The sequence below is a fragment of the Piliocolobus tephrosceles genome, chromosome 19 (assembly GCF_002776525.5).
Source record: "Piliocolobus tephrosceles isolate RC106 chromosome 19, ASM277652v3, whole genome shotgun sequence".
NCBI classification, from domain to species: domain Eukaryota; kingdom Metazoa; phylum Chordata; class Mammalia; order Primates; family Cercopithecidae; genus Piliocolobus; species Piliocolobus tephrosceles.
In genome coordinates this window covers 47798007-47815836 of record NC_045452.1, presented here as the reverse complement: position 1 = coordinate 47815836, position 17830 = coordinate 47798007, and the positions used below count along the sequence as shown (strand labels likewise).

Here is a 17830-nt window from a genome sequence, read left to right as displayed (position 1 = left end):
CTAAACTAGCCTGCCATGTATTAACACTGTTTCCAGTCTAGCTTGGGATGAAAACTCTGTGTGTTTGAGAAGTGTTTTTCTTTTTAAAATATAGAGCTCACAAATATATTACATTTTCTACACTACCAGGACGTATGCAGATACATGCAACAATACATACATGTAATTCATGAAAATGTGCAAAATGACAACAAATACCAACAAATACAAGCACGGTTATATAAACAGAAAATAAAGTGATCTAACATACATGTCTGTATCTATATATACGCAGTAAAAAACACAAAGTTTGACTATTAAATAGTGACTGACTTTTTCACAAACATGATGGTCTATACATTCCATTAATATCAGGTTGAATCCTATGCAATTAACGTTTTATTCTACCAATTCTTTACCTTAAAAAATGGCAATTTCATAGAATTCAAGCTAATAAATTTCCCTCCAAAATAGTCACTTTGAAAGACACAAAGCTGAATGATTCCAAAAAGATTTGTTTGTTTTTTTTTTGGAACTCATCCTTTGAAACTGTCATCAAACCAGTAGCATATATGCCAAAACTAGACATGAGATGCTCCTCTAGCATAACTGTGAAAAAAGAAAATAAAACATCATTTGCAGGGGTGGGGATGGGAGAGTTACTACTCAGAGGGCATAAAGTTTCACTTAAGTCACATGACTAAGTTCTAGCTTATTTATTTGTTTGTTTGTTTATTTATTATGAGCTGGTGTCTTGCTATGTTGCCCAGGCTGGCCTTGAACTCCTGGGCTCAAGTGAACCTCCTGCCTCAGCCTCCCAAAGTGCTGGGATTACAGGCGTGAGCCACTATGCCCAGCCCCGATGACTAGGTTCTAGAAATCTGCCTTACAACATTGCACTTGTAGTCGATAATACCATATTGCACATTTTAAAATGTGTTAAGAGGGTAGATTTCATGCGAAATGCTCTTACCATGATACATTTTAAAAATTAGTATGACTTTCAAATTCTATATAACAACAACAATAAACCCACCCACCCCGTGAGTATGTGCACAACAGAACACACCTATTAGTGCATTTGGCACATAGCCAGGGCCGTCCCGCTCTCACCTTTCAGGGACACCCAGTAGTGCTTCCACTTCCTCCGGGTGGCTGACTCCACCTTCTTGTTCTTCTTGTGCACCAGGAAGTTCTTGACGGCCAGGGCGCCGGCCTTGCGCACCGTGCCCTGCGCGGCCGTCAGCAGGATGTCCGACTGGCCCGGGGAGCTCAGGGTGCCGCTGCTCTGCTCATCGCTGTGCGCTGAGCCGGCCTCCTCCAGGCTCTCGCTGTTGGTGGTGCTCATCTCCAGCTCCCGCCGGAAGTTCTCGTACACCCCCTGACGAGCCGCATCCCCAGTGGAGCTGCTGCCGCTGTCGCTGCCCACAAAGGCCCGGCCTGTGGTGGGTGAGTAGCTGGAGTTGGTGGCATTGGATCGCCTAGACAGGAGGTCCGTGTCGGTGGTGGCCCCTTCAATCCCACTGTCTGCAAACTCACTGCCCTCGCCTGCATTAATATCCTTGGGAGCAGAAAGGGAGAGCAAAGAAGACAAGCGTCACGTAGAGAAGGGCGCCGGGAGCTCCTGTGGGTCCAGCCAGGGCTCTGTAGCACCGGGAGACGCATAAGGCACGGCCACTCCCGAGGGTTCTTGGACCAGGTCCTGCTCAACCCTGGACCCGCAAAGACCCAGCAGAGCTGCTCAGGAAACCTTCAGCCACCCTCCATGAGAGCAAACGATTTGGAATGTTCAAGAAATATAAAAGAAATAAGGAACACTTCAAAGAGCTTATTTCTCTAAGATAATTAACGAATTGGCAAATTCGCGATTGAGATTCTACAGCTGCCATGCTGAGAACCCAGCACCCTCAGCCTCATCAGCTTGCCCTCAACTCCAGGAAATTCTGCAGGCAGATGAGTTAGTTGTTCCAGACGTAGGGAGTGACCATGAATAACTAGGTCTTTATAGCTGATATCTTTAAAAATAAATAAATAAAAGGCCTGCTTAGGAGTAGTCTCTCTTATAATGGGATGTCTGAAAAGATAGCTAGGGCAGCGCCTCACCCACTCACCTGGCACAGCCCCATGTTCCAGGAGCAGGCAAGAATCCTCATCCTCTAATCAGCTTGGCTTCTTCAAAACAAGCAGCCTCTCACTCTGCATTGTGCTGAATAAGTCTGTAGGGCCCACAGCTCCATCGAGCTCTCCAATTACCTTGCCCTTTCAAAGCTGGGATGCTAGGAGCCTTGGGCAGGCTACCTGCTGCCCCAGGGCCATGTGACAGCTCGGGGCAACTGCCAAGATACTGGGGGTATCAATTCCCAGTTTAAAAACATTGGAAACTTCCAAAACTGCTTCTGCTCTGAAGTTGAACATTTCTGAGACAGATAGGTCTGTTCTTAAATCAGTATCTTAATTGCTCTAAAGTGCTACAGGCATTTCCATAAACAATAATTAAATTATGGTAGTCATCAAGGAAGGATACTGACTGCAATATTGGACAGAACAGCTCAACAGTCTTATGCGTAAGAAAGGAGCCGGATTGTTCTCCAAGGAAGAGAATGGGAGCCTGAGTCTAATATAGAAAATGCCAAAGTAATACACGGTTTGGTGGTTTCACCAATTTGGGGGCCTTTAGTCTCACAAATGGCTAATTCTGGCTCAAACATGTAAAAACTAACCAGATATTCTGAATTACAATACAAATGAATGCTCTGGGCTCCTATCTTTGCTGAGAGGCAATGGGGGTAGTACGAGCCATGCCATAAACTAATACTGGCCTACACAAGGCCCCAGACAGACACTGTGCCTGTATCTCCACGAACCTCACTTAGTCAGTTCTAAGAATTGTTCAAAGTTCACCTTCATCATGAAGAAATATTAAGTGAGCAACTAAAAGAGGTGAATAGCAAGACATGGAAAAAGAGGGTGGTGGGAGTAGAACGGCAGCAGGAGATTGCTGGGTGAGCTTCTAGGGATCAACTCCATTATAAATGGAGCTTAGACCCTCGGGAGTTAGAGGGACTTAAGGGAAAGAAAGAAACCACGAATGCAGCTCAGATGCAGACCCCTGTAACTGCTGGTTCCCACAGCTTTGCTATCTGCTATCCTGCTTATTAACATCCACAGGTGGTCATGAAAGACCTAGAGCCAATTGGTAAAAATCCTCTACACAAACAGGAAAACACTGTCATCAACCCACATTTCTCCCTGGCAGGGACACTGACCATATGCTTCCTTCTTGATATAAGACAAAAAGAAAATTTGACAATTGTTGATTATTCAGGATAACCACTGAGTTACAGAAGGTAAGTCCGTGAATTTTCCAAACTTTTGGATTCATTTTCATGTCTCAGTCCTTCTGGGAAGAAGGTTTGGTATGCACGAAAAAAATCAGCTATTAAGTTCTCTCCTCTAAAATGCAAAGAGGCGAAATGCTTCTCTACAAGACAGGGAAATTTAGCTACACAGGTAACATCACTATTCCATAAGAGAGACTTTGGTACAAAAGAGAGAAATGATCCCAGGCGTCTTGTAATTCCCAGAGTTCCAGAAGAGGAAGGGACTTGGCAAAGTCATCTCATTGATTAATAGCTTGCGGCTCAGAAAATCACAAGTCTGGCTGGTGGCAGATGGGAGGCTGAAACCTATCCTTCCAAGTACACTTTCCACTATTATATGGTGACCTCATGGCTCAGCTGGAGGTAGCACCTGACCAGATTCTGTCTAAATATTCAATCCCAGCAGGGCATGGTGGCTCATGCCTATAATCCCAGCACTTTGGGAGGATGAAGCAGGTGGATCACCTGAGGTCAGGAGTTCGAGACCAGCCTAGGCAACAAGGTGAAACCCTGTCTCTAATAAAACTACAAAAAATCAGCCAGACATGGTGGCATGCACCTGTAGTCCCAGCTACTAGGGAGGTTGAGGCAGGCAGGAGGATCACTTGAGTCCAGGAGGTGGAGGTTGCAGTGAGCCAAGACTGCACCACTGTACTTCAGCCTGGGCAACAGAGTGAGACCCTGTCTCAAAACAAAACAAAACAACCAATCCCATGCCTTCCCCCTTTTCTTACCAACAATGGCTCTTCTAGGTTTTTTCAGCAAAAGCTGAGTGACTGTTCATCCAGTTGCCTTGACCTGCCTGGCAAAAAGCTAAAACCTGCAAGTGGAAGAAAGTGGAAGGAGAAGATGAAGAGAGGATAAGGAAAAGTGAGGCAGAGACCTGAAAGACAACTCTCAAGAGCATGTCTCATAAGATTCCACTATATTCCCAACACCATCCATCCCTTTACAGAAGGTCTTTACATCTGCCTCTATTTAAACTAAGAGTAAGGCCTCAATGGACACTCACCTCTGTATAAGACCTGAACATCTGCTCATGCCAACTGACACTGTAGCTTTGCCATGGCCCAGACTATGTGTGTTCAACTCGGGGACAACCACTAAACTAACGAAGGAAGTAATTACTCCAGGTAAAAGACCTGCGGGCCCCAGCTGAGCTTGGATGCTTTGGAAGCACACAGCTCCGTATCATCACCTGGGAATGCTCTTGTCATCTGTGATCCAAGACAACTCCACCTTGAATCCTTAAGTGGTTATTCAGGCTCAGTGGTACACATGCCCCCACTGATATGTGACCCAGTCCATTGAGAAACGGATGCAGGTTGCCCAGCCCCAGCCCTTATTTAGTCATGAAGCTTGGGATGTCCCAAATTCCCAGAAGTCCATTCTCCAGCGTTGCTGGAAATAGTGATGACCCAGCCAGAGGTGCTACTCAACACCGTTCTTTCTTTCCTTCATTGTGTTGCAAATTCACTTAGTGGTCATCTTTCAGGGGGGATCCTCCTACTACCCACCTGAGAATCCTGATCCTTCCCCTACCCAGAAGCACCTGGAAACCTCCGCAGTCTTCCCAGGAGCGAGAAATACCAAAGACTGACACCACAGAATAGTCCCAGGGGAGCTTCAGCAGTTTTTGTAGCAACTGCAAGATAGGTTCCCTCTTAAGAGTCAAATACTAAATTTTAATCAAAAAAGGCAGAGGAAATCAAGGGAAATGGTAAGATCCTGGCTAGATAGAGAAATCATTCTAAACATGGTTCATGATCTAGCCGAGATTTCCAGAAAACAGCTCAAAATAAACTCTCCACGTTAGAAGCACTCCGTTGAAGAGATTTCCGATCACGAACAACATTCACGGGGCAGAGAGGCTCTTCAATCCTGTTCTCCCAGGACAAATTCTCTGAAGCCAGATTTTCAGGGCACTCACCAGTTTCCATTCTACTGGCAGCTTCCCCAAAATGAATGTATGCACAAGTGGCCAGCTGTAGCCTAATACATACAACAGCTGTGGGCAAGAGTTTTCTTAGCATTTGAGCTGGGCAACAAATGCTTAAATGAGCTCCCACACTAAAATGAGGGAGGCAAGAGGCAAATTCAAAGCCTGTTTTCACTGCCTTAAAAACTGGAGGGTCACGCAGCATGAATGTAGACTAATGACACATTGTGGTAAGGCTCCAGTTGTTTTGACAGGAGACTTCAAAAACTACGAAAGGGAGAGGTTTTCTGAGCTAATGATGTGCGAACACAATTTTGAAAATGCAATTAGCCAGAAAGTGCAAAGGCTCTGGGACAATTCCAGGACGAGTAGAATCAATTGGCCGCTTGTAGTTAAGTTATAAGTCGAATGCAATTAGATACTGTTTCCTTTGTCACTTTAATTTCCCTGATAGATCCAGCTTAGCTTGAATATACCTGTGTTAAGATGCTAAATATAATGCAGAATTCACTGAATTCCAGGGGGTAAAGAAATGTGGACCTGCAGAAATCCTGAATTAGAACTGTTTCTGGCTTGTTAAATTCTAACATGTCCTTCCCCTGATTTATCATCTTCTTCCTAACCCCAAAATGTTAAGTACCCCTCACTAGACACATACACACACACACACACACACACACACACGAATATCATCTTTGGTTCTCAGTATTATCTGCTTGGTATTCTCAGTACACTCTCCTTTGATAATCTCAGTACAGCAAGTATCAATTCTAGGTAAATGACTCTGAACCAAGCTGTGCCTCAATTTCTTGATATGCATAATGGGGAGAGCAACACATCTACTTTGTAAGACACTTTATAAGACACTGTGAGATTGAGTTACCCAGAAAAAGTGTCTTGAACTGAGCCCAGCAAATAGTACCTGCTCAAAAATGTTAACTATAATTATGGTCATCTCCACCTTCAGCCCTACTTACATCTCGGCCCAAGGAGAGAAGGCATTGCCTGAACTCAGTTGCTAACTTTCTGCACCAATATGGAAGAAAGGTCTCTGAGAAACCTGGGAAAAACACAGGCATATCAAGGCTGGTGCTAGCCTAATACTAATTAGGCTTGTTCATTGTTTTCACATTCATAAAACAGCACAGTAAACTAGGAAAATGGTGACGTTCTCTACATCGTAAATTAGTAACTACTGGTCACTATTATGAATTACTAATAATTGCCATCCTTGATTTGCCAGCATAGGATATCAACTCTATTTTCCCTCCCCTTCCTTTCCTTAGGGCAAAATCTCTATGCCCTTCTTTTTATGTTTCCAACACCCATTCCTTTTCTTCTAATGATTTCCAATGGGAGTGACTCACAATTTCAGCTACAAGCATTGGAACCAAAATTCTTACTGTTACCAAAAAGGGATTCCAAAGTAAGTTGGCAAAAGTGTGAAATGTTCCTTCAGGTAACTCCTGATTGGAGACGCTTTGTGTCTAAGTTAAACAAATCATCACCTCTCCTTTCATCTGCTTTTCTATGTATGTGCTTATACCTTACGGTCATCCCTCCCCTCCCTCCTCACTATCCGTAATATATCAGAAACTCAGTTTTTTCTCTTCCCTTCTGAGTGCCACATCACTGGTTGAGCAATAAGCTCTCTCTTCTAAACCATCTTCCTTCCATCAATCCATCCGGCACACCACTGCCAGGTAAATGTTCCAGGAGCAATGCGGAGGACTCCTCAGACTGCTGTTCCAGACCCTCCCCCAGTGTCCAGCTTTAGCACTTGAGCTTCGGATGTCCCGGCCCACCAGTGATATCGAAGAACTCATTCCAGGGCATACTCCCAACCTTTCTCGCTCCCAAAAATACTCACGTCCCCTCTTTTACTACAACCAGAAGACTTCTCTGTGCTTCCTCCAACTGCCATGCCAACCTCTCCACAGCATCTCCTCTCCCACCCCCACCCTACCCCAGCCACATTGAGCTCCTCATCCTTGATGAAATGTGCCACGCATTCTCCCATATTGCAACTCAGGAGCCAGTTCCCTCCTCCCCTCCTCTCCTTCAAGTCCCTATCCAGGTCTGCCCTCTCAAGAGTCCCCACCCTGACCACCCTATCAGGAATTGCCCCGGGCATCCCCCACACTCCATCTTCCTCAACACACCCTGTCCTTCTTCCACAGCACATCGCTTACTTATTATGCTAACTGTTTGCTGCCACACACACCCACTTCACCCCAACGAGCTCCACGAGCTCATGGATCGTTCCTCGTTGACGCATCTCAAGTGCCAAGAATAGAGCCTGGCATGGGGAAGGCACTTCAAAAATAATTGCTGAATGAACTCACTGCTGCTCATTTTCCACCACAATCTCAAAACAAGGAAAACAGTTTCTCATAGAATGTACTGCAGTTGGAGTTAAAGGTTTTGTCATTTCTCAACTCAGCTCATACTCAACTAAAGTTGAGGTGACAAATGAGTCCTAGCTATAAAGCTTACATTTGTAGGCTTCAAGCAACCCAGATGGATTACGTCTTGTGTGGATGCAATAGGAGTTCACTTAAATTTTTGTTAACTCTTTTAAAAAACTGAGAAAGTAAGAAAGGTATATTAGGCTGGGTGTGGTGGCTCATCCCTGTAATCCCAGCACTTTGGGAGGCTGAGGCGGGCAGATCATGAGGTCAAGAGATCTACACCATCCTGGCCAACATGGTGAAACCCCATCTCTACTAAAAATACAAATATTAGCTGGGTGTGGTGGCAGGTGCCTGTAGTCCCAGCTACTCCGGAGGCTGAGGCAGGAGAATCGCTTGAACCGGGGAGGCAGAGGTTGCAGTGAGCTGAGATCACACCATTGCACTCCAGCCTGGTGACAGAGCGAGACTCCATCTCAAAAACCAAAAAAGAAAGATATATTGAACTATCTTATGGCCCAAGCTAGATGCTCGGTCAACTGGTGGTCCAAAGCCAACTGGGCCCAAATGACAATGTGACAGGCCAGTCAGGTGGGTTTCCTAAGTTCTCCACTGGGACCCATGGAGACCCTGTGAGGCCTTTAGGGCAGGCTGGCTTCATGGCCACATCCAACAGTCATACATTTACAGTTATGCTGTAAGAAAACAATGATTACACATTGTTATGACCCAATTTGAGTTAAGGGGCACAACTTTCCTCTATTCTTATACTAAGAATGTGATCTTTTTTTTTTCTTTTTTCTTTTTTGAGACAGGGTCTCATTCTGTCATGTAGGCTGGTGGAATATAGTGACATGATCATAGCTTGCTGCAGCCTTGACCTCCTAGGCTGAAGCAATCCTCTCACCTCAGCCTACTATGAAGCTGAGACTACAGGCACACACCACCACACCTGGCTAATTTTTTTGAAATTTGGTAGATACAAAGTCTCACTATGTTGCCCGGGCTGGTCTTGAACTCCTGAGCTCAAGTGATCCTCCCACCTTGGCCCCCCAAAGTGCTGGGATTATAGGCATGAGCCACTGCGCCAGACCTAAGAATGTGATCCTCAAAAGCTGAACTGGTGGGCATAGTGGTCCATGCCTGTAGTCCCAGCCACCCAAGAGGCTGAGGCAGGAGAATCACTTGAGCCCAGTTCAAGGCTGCAATGCACTATGATGATACCTGTAAACAGTCACTGCACTCCAGCCTGGGAAACACAGCGAGACCTGTCTCAAAAAATCATCATCATCATCATCATCATCCTGAATGTTCCCAACCTGTATTAGCAGAAATGACCAGCTCTCAAAGTATGGACTACGGTTCCCTAAAATACATCCAGGGAATCTGTGAGGCTCTTCCTTTTCCAACTACCCTGTGCAAGGCCAGGTTCTGCTCATAGGGTCCAACCAAACAGCATATTGCAAAAGAGTGAATGCAAAAGTAGGTATGAGATGCTAGTGTCTTCTGTTAAGCTGTAAGTGATAGAGATCTGCAAAAATGGAAAACAATGCCTCTGTCCCACATCTTTTATTTTAGACGATAAAACATTGTATTCTTTTAGAGATAGGGGTCCCATTCTGTCACCCAGGCTGGAGTGCAGTGCTGTGACCTAGCTCATGAAAGCCTCAAATTCCTGGGTGAAAGCCTCAAATTCCTGAGTTCAAGCCATCTTCCCACCTTAGCCTCGCAAGTAGCTGGGACAACAGGTACTCACCATGCCCAGCTAATTTTTCCTTTTCTTTTTTTAGAGGTGAGGTCTCACTATGTTTCCTAGACTGGTCAAAATATATATTTTTTATATAAATATATATTTATACAATATATAAATACATATAATATAAAATAAATCAAATATATTTGTTATATAGAAAATATATCAAATATATTTTATATATAAATATATATATTTTTCATATATATCATATAAATATATATATCACATATTTGATATATATTTATATAGAGAGAGAGATATATATGTATATTTTTTGAGACAGAGTCTTGCTCTGTCGTCCAGGCTGGAATGCAGTGGTGCAATCTCAGCTCACTGCAACCTCCATCTCCTGGGTTCAAATTATTCTTGTGCCTCAGCCTCTCGAGTAGTTGGGATTACAGGCACCCGCCACCATGCCCGGCTAATTTTTGTATTTTTAGTAGAGATGGGGTTTCACCATGTAGGACAGGCTGGTCTTCAACTCCTGACCTGAAATGATCCACCCACCTAAGCCACCGGAATTACTTTTTAAGAGTATAAAAAGGTCTAAGAACTGCTGACATAAGCTATCTCTCAACTACCTACCCACCATCCCACTTCCCAAAAAAAGATCTTGGCAAAGAAGATATATATTCTTGTTGAAAATGCATGGGTTCGTTTTCAAAATAAATATCTCATTGCTTAACTTACGTGCCAGAAAAAGAAAGATAAAGAGAAAAGAAAAAAAAAGGCATCAAACAGAAGACAGAGGAGAAGGGAAAAAAAGACAAGGGTGTTTTAAAAATCGATTTTACGTGAAAAAATTTGTTTTACAAAAACCTGCGGTTCTTAACCAGAAAGAAGCCTCTAGATGGAATGGACTTTAGAGGACCTATGGATCCCTTGAAATGATATGCAGAAGTCTTTATTCTAAGGAAAAGGTCCACATTTTTCATCTGATTCTCAAGAGTCTGTGAGCAAAGGTCATATGGTTGTTGACGTGCATTTTCAGCCCAGGAAACAAACTTATCTCTGAGGCATTGAAGCTCAGTTGCAAAATAAAACAAAATTTTAAACATCAAGACAATTTTTCTAGGAACTCAAGCTCCTCCTCTGACAATGCTGCACCCTTTACCTTGTTATGAATGAAATCATCAACGCGACTACTTGCTTATCAAAGAAGGCAGCCGTGAGGGATGGCTCTGCTACAGTTATCCTGGTCACCTCTCTCCATAATCACTGTTTTAGGTGACAAGAGTGGGCAGTAACAATTTTCTTTTCAGCCAAGTCCGTGTGTGTGTGTGTGTGTGTGTGTGTGTGTGTACCACAATTGAGGGTTTTGATCTTAAAATCTGAGGATATTGAGCTGAAACCTTTTCAAGCACAGGGAGGCAGTGCAGTATGGGTGTGTGCTTTGGAAGAAAAGGCCCTGCCTGATTAGCAAGTCAGAAGACTTGGATTTTTGACCGGGCGGTGGCTCACGCCTGTAATCCCAGCACTTGGGAGGTTGGGGCAGGAGGGTGATCACTGGAGATCAGGAATTCAAGATCAGCCTGGTCAACACGGTGAAACCCTGTTTCTACTAAAAATACAAAAAATTAGCCAGGCGCAGTGATGCGTGCCTGTAATTCCAGCTACTCTGGGGGCTGAGGCATGAGAATCGCTTGAACCTGGGAGGCAGAGGTTGCAGTGAGCCGAGACCGTGCCACTGCATTCCATCCTTGGCAACAGAGTGAGATTCCGTCTCAAAAAAAAAAAAAAAGAATACCTGGGTTTTCATCCAGTTGTGACACCTTATCTCCTAATCTCTTTATTTTCTGGAAATGCTGCTGTGTCTGAAGCTGGCCAGTGAAACTCACAAACCTATTCACCAGCAGCACACCTGGCTAGGGATGCTCGGAGAGGCGGGCTCCTTGCTGCTCTCCTGAGGCTGAGGTTCCCAGAGACATGCTCAGTAGAACCTGGCCATGTTCCTTCATCTCCCAAGTGGATGAATGAAGCTCTCCTTGCAAGCATGCACAACGGCTCCACGCCAAAGCTTCCCACAGAACACAGAACCTGGCTATAAGACTCCATCAAACGGTAAGGTTCTCTCTCCAACTCACACACTGAAAGTCTCAAAGACACAGGAGAGCTGAAACCTAGAACAATGAGGCAGTCTTCACCATCACAACAACTCCTATTAAGCATCTGTATGTGTAAAACTGTGCTGGAGTTCTCCATTCATTCATTTGCAGAATCTCCAGCCTCATTTAAGAGGCACTGAGATCCATAGAAGTTAAATAACCAAGAGGTAACAGCCTCAAAATTGCAAGCTCAGATGTGCTGCTAACTTCTTTGTCTGACACTAGGCAGCCCCCTCCTCTGTCTCTAACTAAAGAAATTCATGAAGTTCAGGCCCAAAGACGAACTTTGGGAGGGCCTTTTCTTCCAAAGCACACACCCACACTGCACTGCCTCCCTGTGCTTGGAAAGGTTTCAGCTCAATATCCTCAGATTTTAAGATCAAAACCCTCAATTGTAGTCATCAATTAAATCCAAGGAGTAACCTGTTAAGTACTTTTACAGAAACCAACAGAAATAAATTCTGCTTCAAATAGCATGAGGCTTTACTCACGTTGACCCCCAAGACAAACTTTTCTGCACAGTGCACATGTGCGTGCACAACAAACATGCTCATAAAATACCCGGATTAAACCAAAAATTGCCAGCCAGACCCTGAAGAACGTATGTGCCACCGTTCAAGGCTGAAATGTGAACTCCAGTGCCTTCACATTTCAATAATCCATCCAACCACTGAAAAAATCCAAAAACAGGAAAAAGGGCCAAAAACCCTTTTTTCAACATTTTCAAATCAAATGAAGTTGTTCACATTATTTCAGATAACATGTGTTTTCTTCCAGGCTTAGAGGTCATGCTCCTGGGTCAAATGTCTGCCAGGAACTCTTTTCTGGGGAGTAAAACTGCTGACAGGATGATTACAGATTCAACTACATCACCAGGGCAGCCAAGGAGACTTTAATATCTACGATTCAAGCTCACTGGAGAGGTCTCCTGGGTCAAAAACTTTTACCAAAAAAAAAGAAAAAACAATGTTTTTAAAAGCATTCTTTTCAAGGAAGCTTCCACACCCACTGCCTCTTAAAATACGCTGTTTGGAACATAGTGGGCTCTCAAGAAATCGCGTTGGATGAACACGCCAAACTTAGACTAGGAAATGTGGGCGGGTAGATAGTGTTGTGCATAATTCTGGGGTTTGTTTCAAGTCATTAAAGATCCTCACTCAACATATAAAGTCAATACAAAAATAATACTTCCGTGCATTTTATAGGCTCCGCAAGAGGTTTCCATGCATGGCATCCTATTTGGTTCTCCTAATGGCCCTGTGGGAGGCTGGTGTCACTCAGACTGGACAGTAACAGATCCTGGGCCACAAAAGATGGAGTGACTGGCCCAAGGTCACCACTGGGTAAGCACTCACGCCAGGATGCAAATGCACTTCTTAGGATTCCTGGCCAATGGCACTTCCCATTACATTAAGCTCCCTAAGCAGTGATTTTATGAGACATCACCTTTAGATGATCTCACTTCCATCTATTAACAATTTTAGAAGGTGACAAGCCAAAAAATGGAAATTTCATATAACAATGACACATGAGAGCTTTCAGTGGTACCAGACCTAGAGGGCAGAACTGTCCTTTGCTTTGCCCATTTTCTGGGGGTAACCATAACTCAAAAGCTCAAATCCCCATCAGCCATGGAATGTGAAGGAGAGCAGGGGTCTAGCCATCCCTAGTGTCAGAACCATGGAGAGCCAAAATACAACAGGGCACCCCTCTCAAATCTTACATAGCATATGCACTAACTTAGCACCGTTCAGGGGAAAGTGAAAGTCGAAGGTGATGTTCTGTTTTTAACAGTCTGGGTCACTGTATCCTTCTCTAAGCTCCGAAGGCCCTCTAGATCCCTATCTCTTTGAATCAGCCCTGCAGTGCCAATCTGACGATGCCTTCAAGACAGCCCTTCGATCCCTTTCAGGTGACTCTTTAATAGGTCACTTATCTCCATGATCTGTCCAATTGGCAGTGAAGAAGTAGCCCTCACAGGGCAGACAGAGGGGCTGCAGATGGATTATCTGGTCACTTGTGTCATTATACTCTCAATTCAGAAGAGATGGGTTTAAAATTCAGGGAGTACATCTAGAGGCAAGCTTCAGGCCTACCTTCTCAGACCACAGATGCAGCCTTGGTAGCAACTTGGTTTCTAGGACACAAGTGTTTTTTTCTTTCCTTAGAGTCAAGGGGTACACGTGCATGTTTGTTACACGGACATGTTGTGCAATACTGAGGTTTGGGCTTCTACTGAACCCATCACCCAAACAGTGAACACAGTACCCAATAATTCATTTTTCAACTCTTGCTCCCCTCCCTCCCAGCTTTTAGCGTCCCTAGTGTCTACTGTTTCCAGCTTTATGAGGTACTCAAGATACTGATACAAACAACCACCCCAGGTCCTCAACCCGTATGGTTCCGCTAACAATGATGAATATTACAACAGCTAACAAAGTTGCCCTTACTGGCTGCTTCCTAAGAACCAGACACTATGCTTCACATATTATTTCATTCCACTTTCTCAAAAAACCTTATCATCTCCATTTGACAGATGAAGAAATTAAGGCTACAAGAAAGTGAACAACTTACCCAAAGTCACTCAGGTAAGAAGAGGTAGAGTCAAGATACCTGGCTTGGACACCATCAGCAAAACCTGGCCTCAGGCAGGAACACAGACAGTCTAATGCCAGTTTTCTTTTTATCGGCTCCCCCTATGTCCTCCATCCTATGCACATTATATTTAGACCCCCTTTCCAGCAGAACATACCTTTGAAATGCCCATTTGACTTGCACTGGAGCAAGGCCGGAAGGTGCAGCACCACCTCCTACTGGTCAATCAGAGTGCTGTGCAGGGAAGTCTGCTGCTCAACCTTGAGGCTGCTCCGCAGTCAAGGTAAATGGGCCCAGTCTGGAATGTTAACCTGAAGCACCATCTACAAACCACCTCCCCATCCTCAGCAAAAGCCAAGACTCCCTGAACTCTGCCTTGGGGAACAGAAGTACCAGAAAAGGCCCAATGCATGCAGGATTACTCCACCTTTCTTTCTTTCTTTTACTGACACAGAGTCTCACTATGTTGCCCAGGTGGGATTTAAACTCCTAGGCTCAAAGCATCCCCCTGCCGCAGCCACCAAGCCGGCTCAATTGCCCAACATTTTATTATCCTAATCTTAATTATCACTGCCAACTAAGGTAATGGTGCCTCCTTTCACTAGGAAACCACTTTCAAAGTCTTTTTTTTTTTTTTTTGGAGATGGAGTCTCACTTTTGTCACCCAGGCTGGAGCGAAGTCTCTTAGTTTCCACCCCACGGTTTCATGCACTAGACCCCGAAGCAGGCAAGCTGAGCATCTTTATCCCCATTTTTCAGAGGAACGACTAGAAGTCAGGGTTTGCCCAAGGTCAAACAACTAGCTGGTTGCAAAGTAAGAACTGGAAGCCACTCATGTTATTCCTTCCGCTACACCTCCCTCCAGAGACAGGGCTGGCCAGCATCGCACGGAACAGGAAATTGAAATGGCTCCCGGTAAGGCAGCGAGCCTGCCAACCACCGAGAGGAGCTGACAAGTGACCCAAACCCGCCCAGAATTTACAATGCCTCCTCAAAGGAGTTGCCGACTAACCTCCTCCCACCTGCTGCAGTGAAGAAATAAGTTCCAAGAGTCTGCAACCCACCATGCCTGTTTTTCCACGGGAAGGACCAAGTTAGAAAGGAAGCTGGAGTAAGTGGGATGCTGTTGAAGAACTAAGATGTAGAAGCAGTTTGCCAGTATGAACTTACTAGCTTTTTTCCCACTCCTATCACATTGCCACTCCCCCCACACACTTCCCTTAATCTCCACCCCTTCACCACAGAACTATAAGAGGGGCAAAGCAGAAGAGACAGAAATCCTCCCAAAACAGCACCAGCTGCAGCAACTACCAGGCAAACAGGGTAAAACCCTATTAAAAGATGGAAATAGTAAGAGCAAAGTCATGCACTGAAAGAGTCATGCACCATTCCCAAAATATTGAAACAAATTTCAATCACTTTACCTGAGTTGTTTTAGCTCTTCTGCCTTGCATGCTGTTGCTATGGCTAATTTGTGGGTTGGTGGCACCTTCAGAGAGACAGTGAGATTTCCTACAGGGAAGTGTGTTGTAATTACTGTACGGAGGAGTCTCTTCAGCAGCAGCTGGTGGCATCTTATGGTTTGCAAGACTGGGAATATCAGACACCAAATTCCGACAGTAGCCTGCAAATTTGCTCCCCGGCCCCCCGTTTGCTGTCACTCCAGAGTTTTTCTGAGCATACAAGTCACCCAAGGAATTGGCTCTCTGACAGGTGCTGAGCTGCCGCGGACTCGCCCGCGTTTCCATCCCCCGAGCCTCCTCGCAGTCCTTCTCTTCGGCGGAACCCAAGATTTCTTCGTTGCTTGTTAAATGTTCTTGGCTCAGATCAGAGAGTGAGAATTCCAGGCTGTCCTCCCGCCAGATGTCTGCAGATTTGGAGCGTTTCTTCTTAAAGCTCGCCGTCTCCATGAAAGTGGGCCCATTGGATGTATAGGAATGCTGCCTCCTGCCTCCCTCAGCCAAATATGTAGCGTCATCCCCGTAAAGCCTGCTCTCCTCAGAGTCTGGCATGCTCTGCACAGAGGCTGCCGTGAGGACGATGCTGCTGTCTACGCTGGGAGTGACAGAAGAGTCAGTGTAAGACACAGGTCTCAAGCCCATGTCCACTCGGTCCACCCAGATGGGGCTCCCGAAGTCTTCTAGGGTACCATCTTGGGAGAAGGGCTCCAGGCCATTTTCAGCCAGGGACTGGGGGATGCTGGGGGTGCTGCTGGATCGGGTGCTTACTTCGGAGTTCCTGTGGATCACCTTCCCCGAGGAAGCGTGCCTGGTCCGCCGCGTCTTGTGCGAGAGGCGGAGGGAGCGGGACGTGTGCTTGCGCCCCAGGCTGGCATGCTTTTCTCCATAAAACTCGTGCTCTACATGTTGACTTTCTGCGTTTCCCATGGTTTTATGGTCTGCAGCAAAGCGGGGGGGAAAGGGGAGAACTGAGTCACTATTGGTACAGGTATAGGCATCTCAGAGAAAGAGCTCAGCCTGCAGGGAGGGTAGAACACCTTGGCTCACAGGACTCGTTGGGTACCTAACAGCACAACTTCCTACATGCACCTGGTAGGTTCTTGGACTCTTACCTGGGAGCAGGTCAACAGTAACATCATCTACTGAGACTGCCCCCTGAGATGTGAAATGAGCTCCTAAATATGAGCACCAGACAGTTAGACTTGTCTCTGCCCAGAGGGAAGATGGTCACAGGACACAGCTGAGAGCGCTGCTTTTGCACAGCCAGAAACTCCGCTGACCTGGTCTTCCTTACCAAATAATTGAAGTTCTACTCCTATCTATAAATTGAAAACTCTAAAAGTACAAACCAAAATGTTCACCAAAGGGGTAATTTCTGTTTGAAATGATATACATATTTCAAAAAACAAAACTTAGAGGTGCGTTTGGTAACCTCCTTCCCTCCCTGCCAATGGGCACTTTTGGGCCTTTTGTTGTTGTTGTTTGTTTGTTTTTGCTCTCTTTGAGCTCTAATAATACTTCAAAATCAATCAAAAATGGAAAACCTCAAAGTATAAGTCTGATCAACTTTTCCTAGTAAATCAAAGTCAAAAATTTAAAAAAGCTTTGACCTTTAATGTCACAGCCTTCTGAGAACCTGGATTTTAGGGGCATTTTGGGAGGGCTATGGAGGGGTGGTTGGGATGGGCAAAACAAAATAGAAATTCCGCTCTCTGCTTAGCAGTAGATTAATGGGTTTATTTCTGGGAGCAAATCCAACCTGCGAACATTAATCTGGTACAGCGTGCCCTGCAAACAGAAATTCACATTGTGAAACCACTAAGTGTGATTCAGCCTTCTGGGGCCCCTCAGGTTAATTCAAGTCCCTCCTTAATATTTTTACAGTCTCTCTCACTGACCCGATGACACAATTCTGTTACCCACAGTGGGAAAGAGAAAAATCTTCAGAGCTCGACAACTGTGACTCTACTTAGCCTATTCTCCTTGCTCCATGAGGTCTCTCTGGCACACTTCAAATTCTATGCACTTAAGATAATTCACATGAAAATAGTTGGAAAGGAAAGAAGAAAAACAGAGTAACTGGGCATATCTCTGAGGTGGTTCTTTTAACCACCTAGAGAGTCATTCATTCAGAAAATACACATTGAGCACCTACCATGTTCTAGAAGCCAGAGATACAGCAGGGAACAAAAGGGACACATCCCC

General features: G+C 45.0%; 1 protein-coding gene across 2 annotated transcripts in view; it reads right to left on the bottom strand.

Annotated features, from left to right (window-relative positions):
* TIAM1 (TIAM Rac1 associated GEF 1) overlaps positions 1-17830 on the bottom strand; it is a 451288-nt gene that overhangs the window by 134880 nt on the left and 298578 nt on the right. For both annotated transcript variants that reach the window (XM_023190306.1, XM_023190298.1), the window contains 2 exons: positions 15590-16563; positions 1093-1540 (listed from right to left, as the gene is read on the bottom strand). In XM_023190306.1, coding sequence (XP_023046074.1) covers positions 1093-1540; positions 15590-16552 — 1411 coding nt within the window. In that variant the 5' untranslated portion in view covers positions 16553-16563. The remainder of the gene's footprint in view (positions 1-1092; positions 1541-15589; positions 16564-17830) is intronic.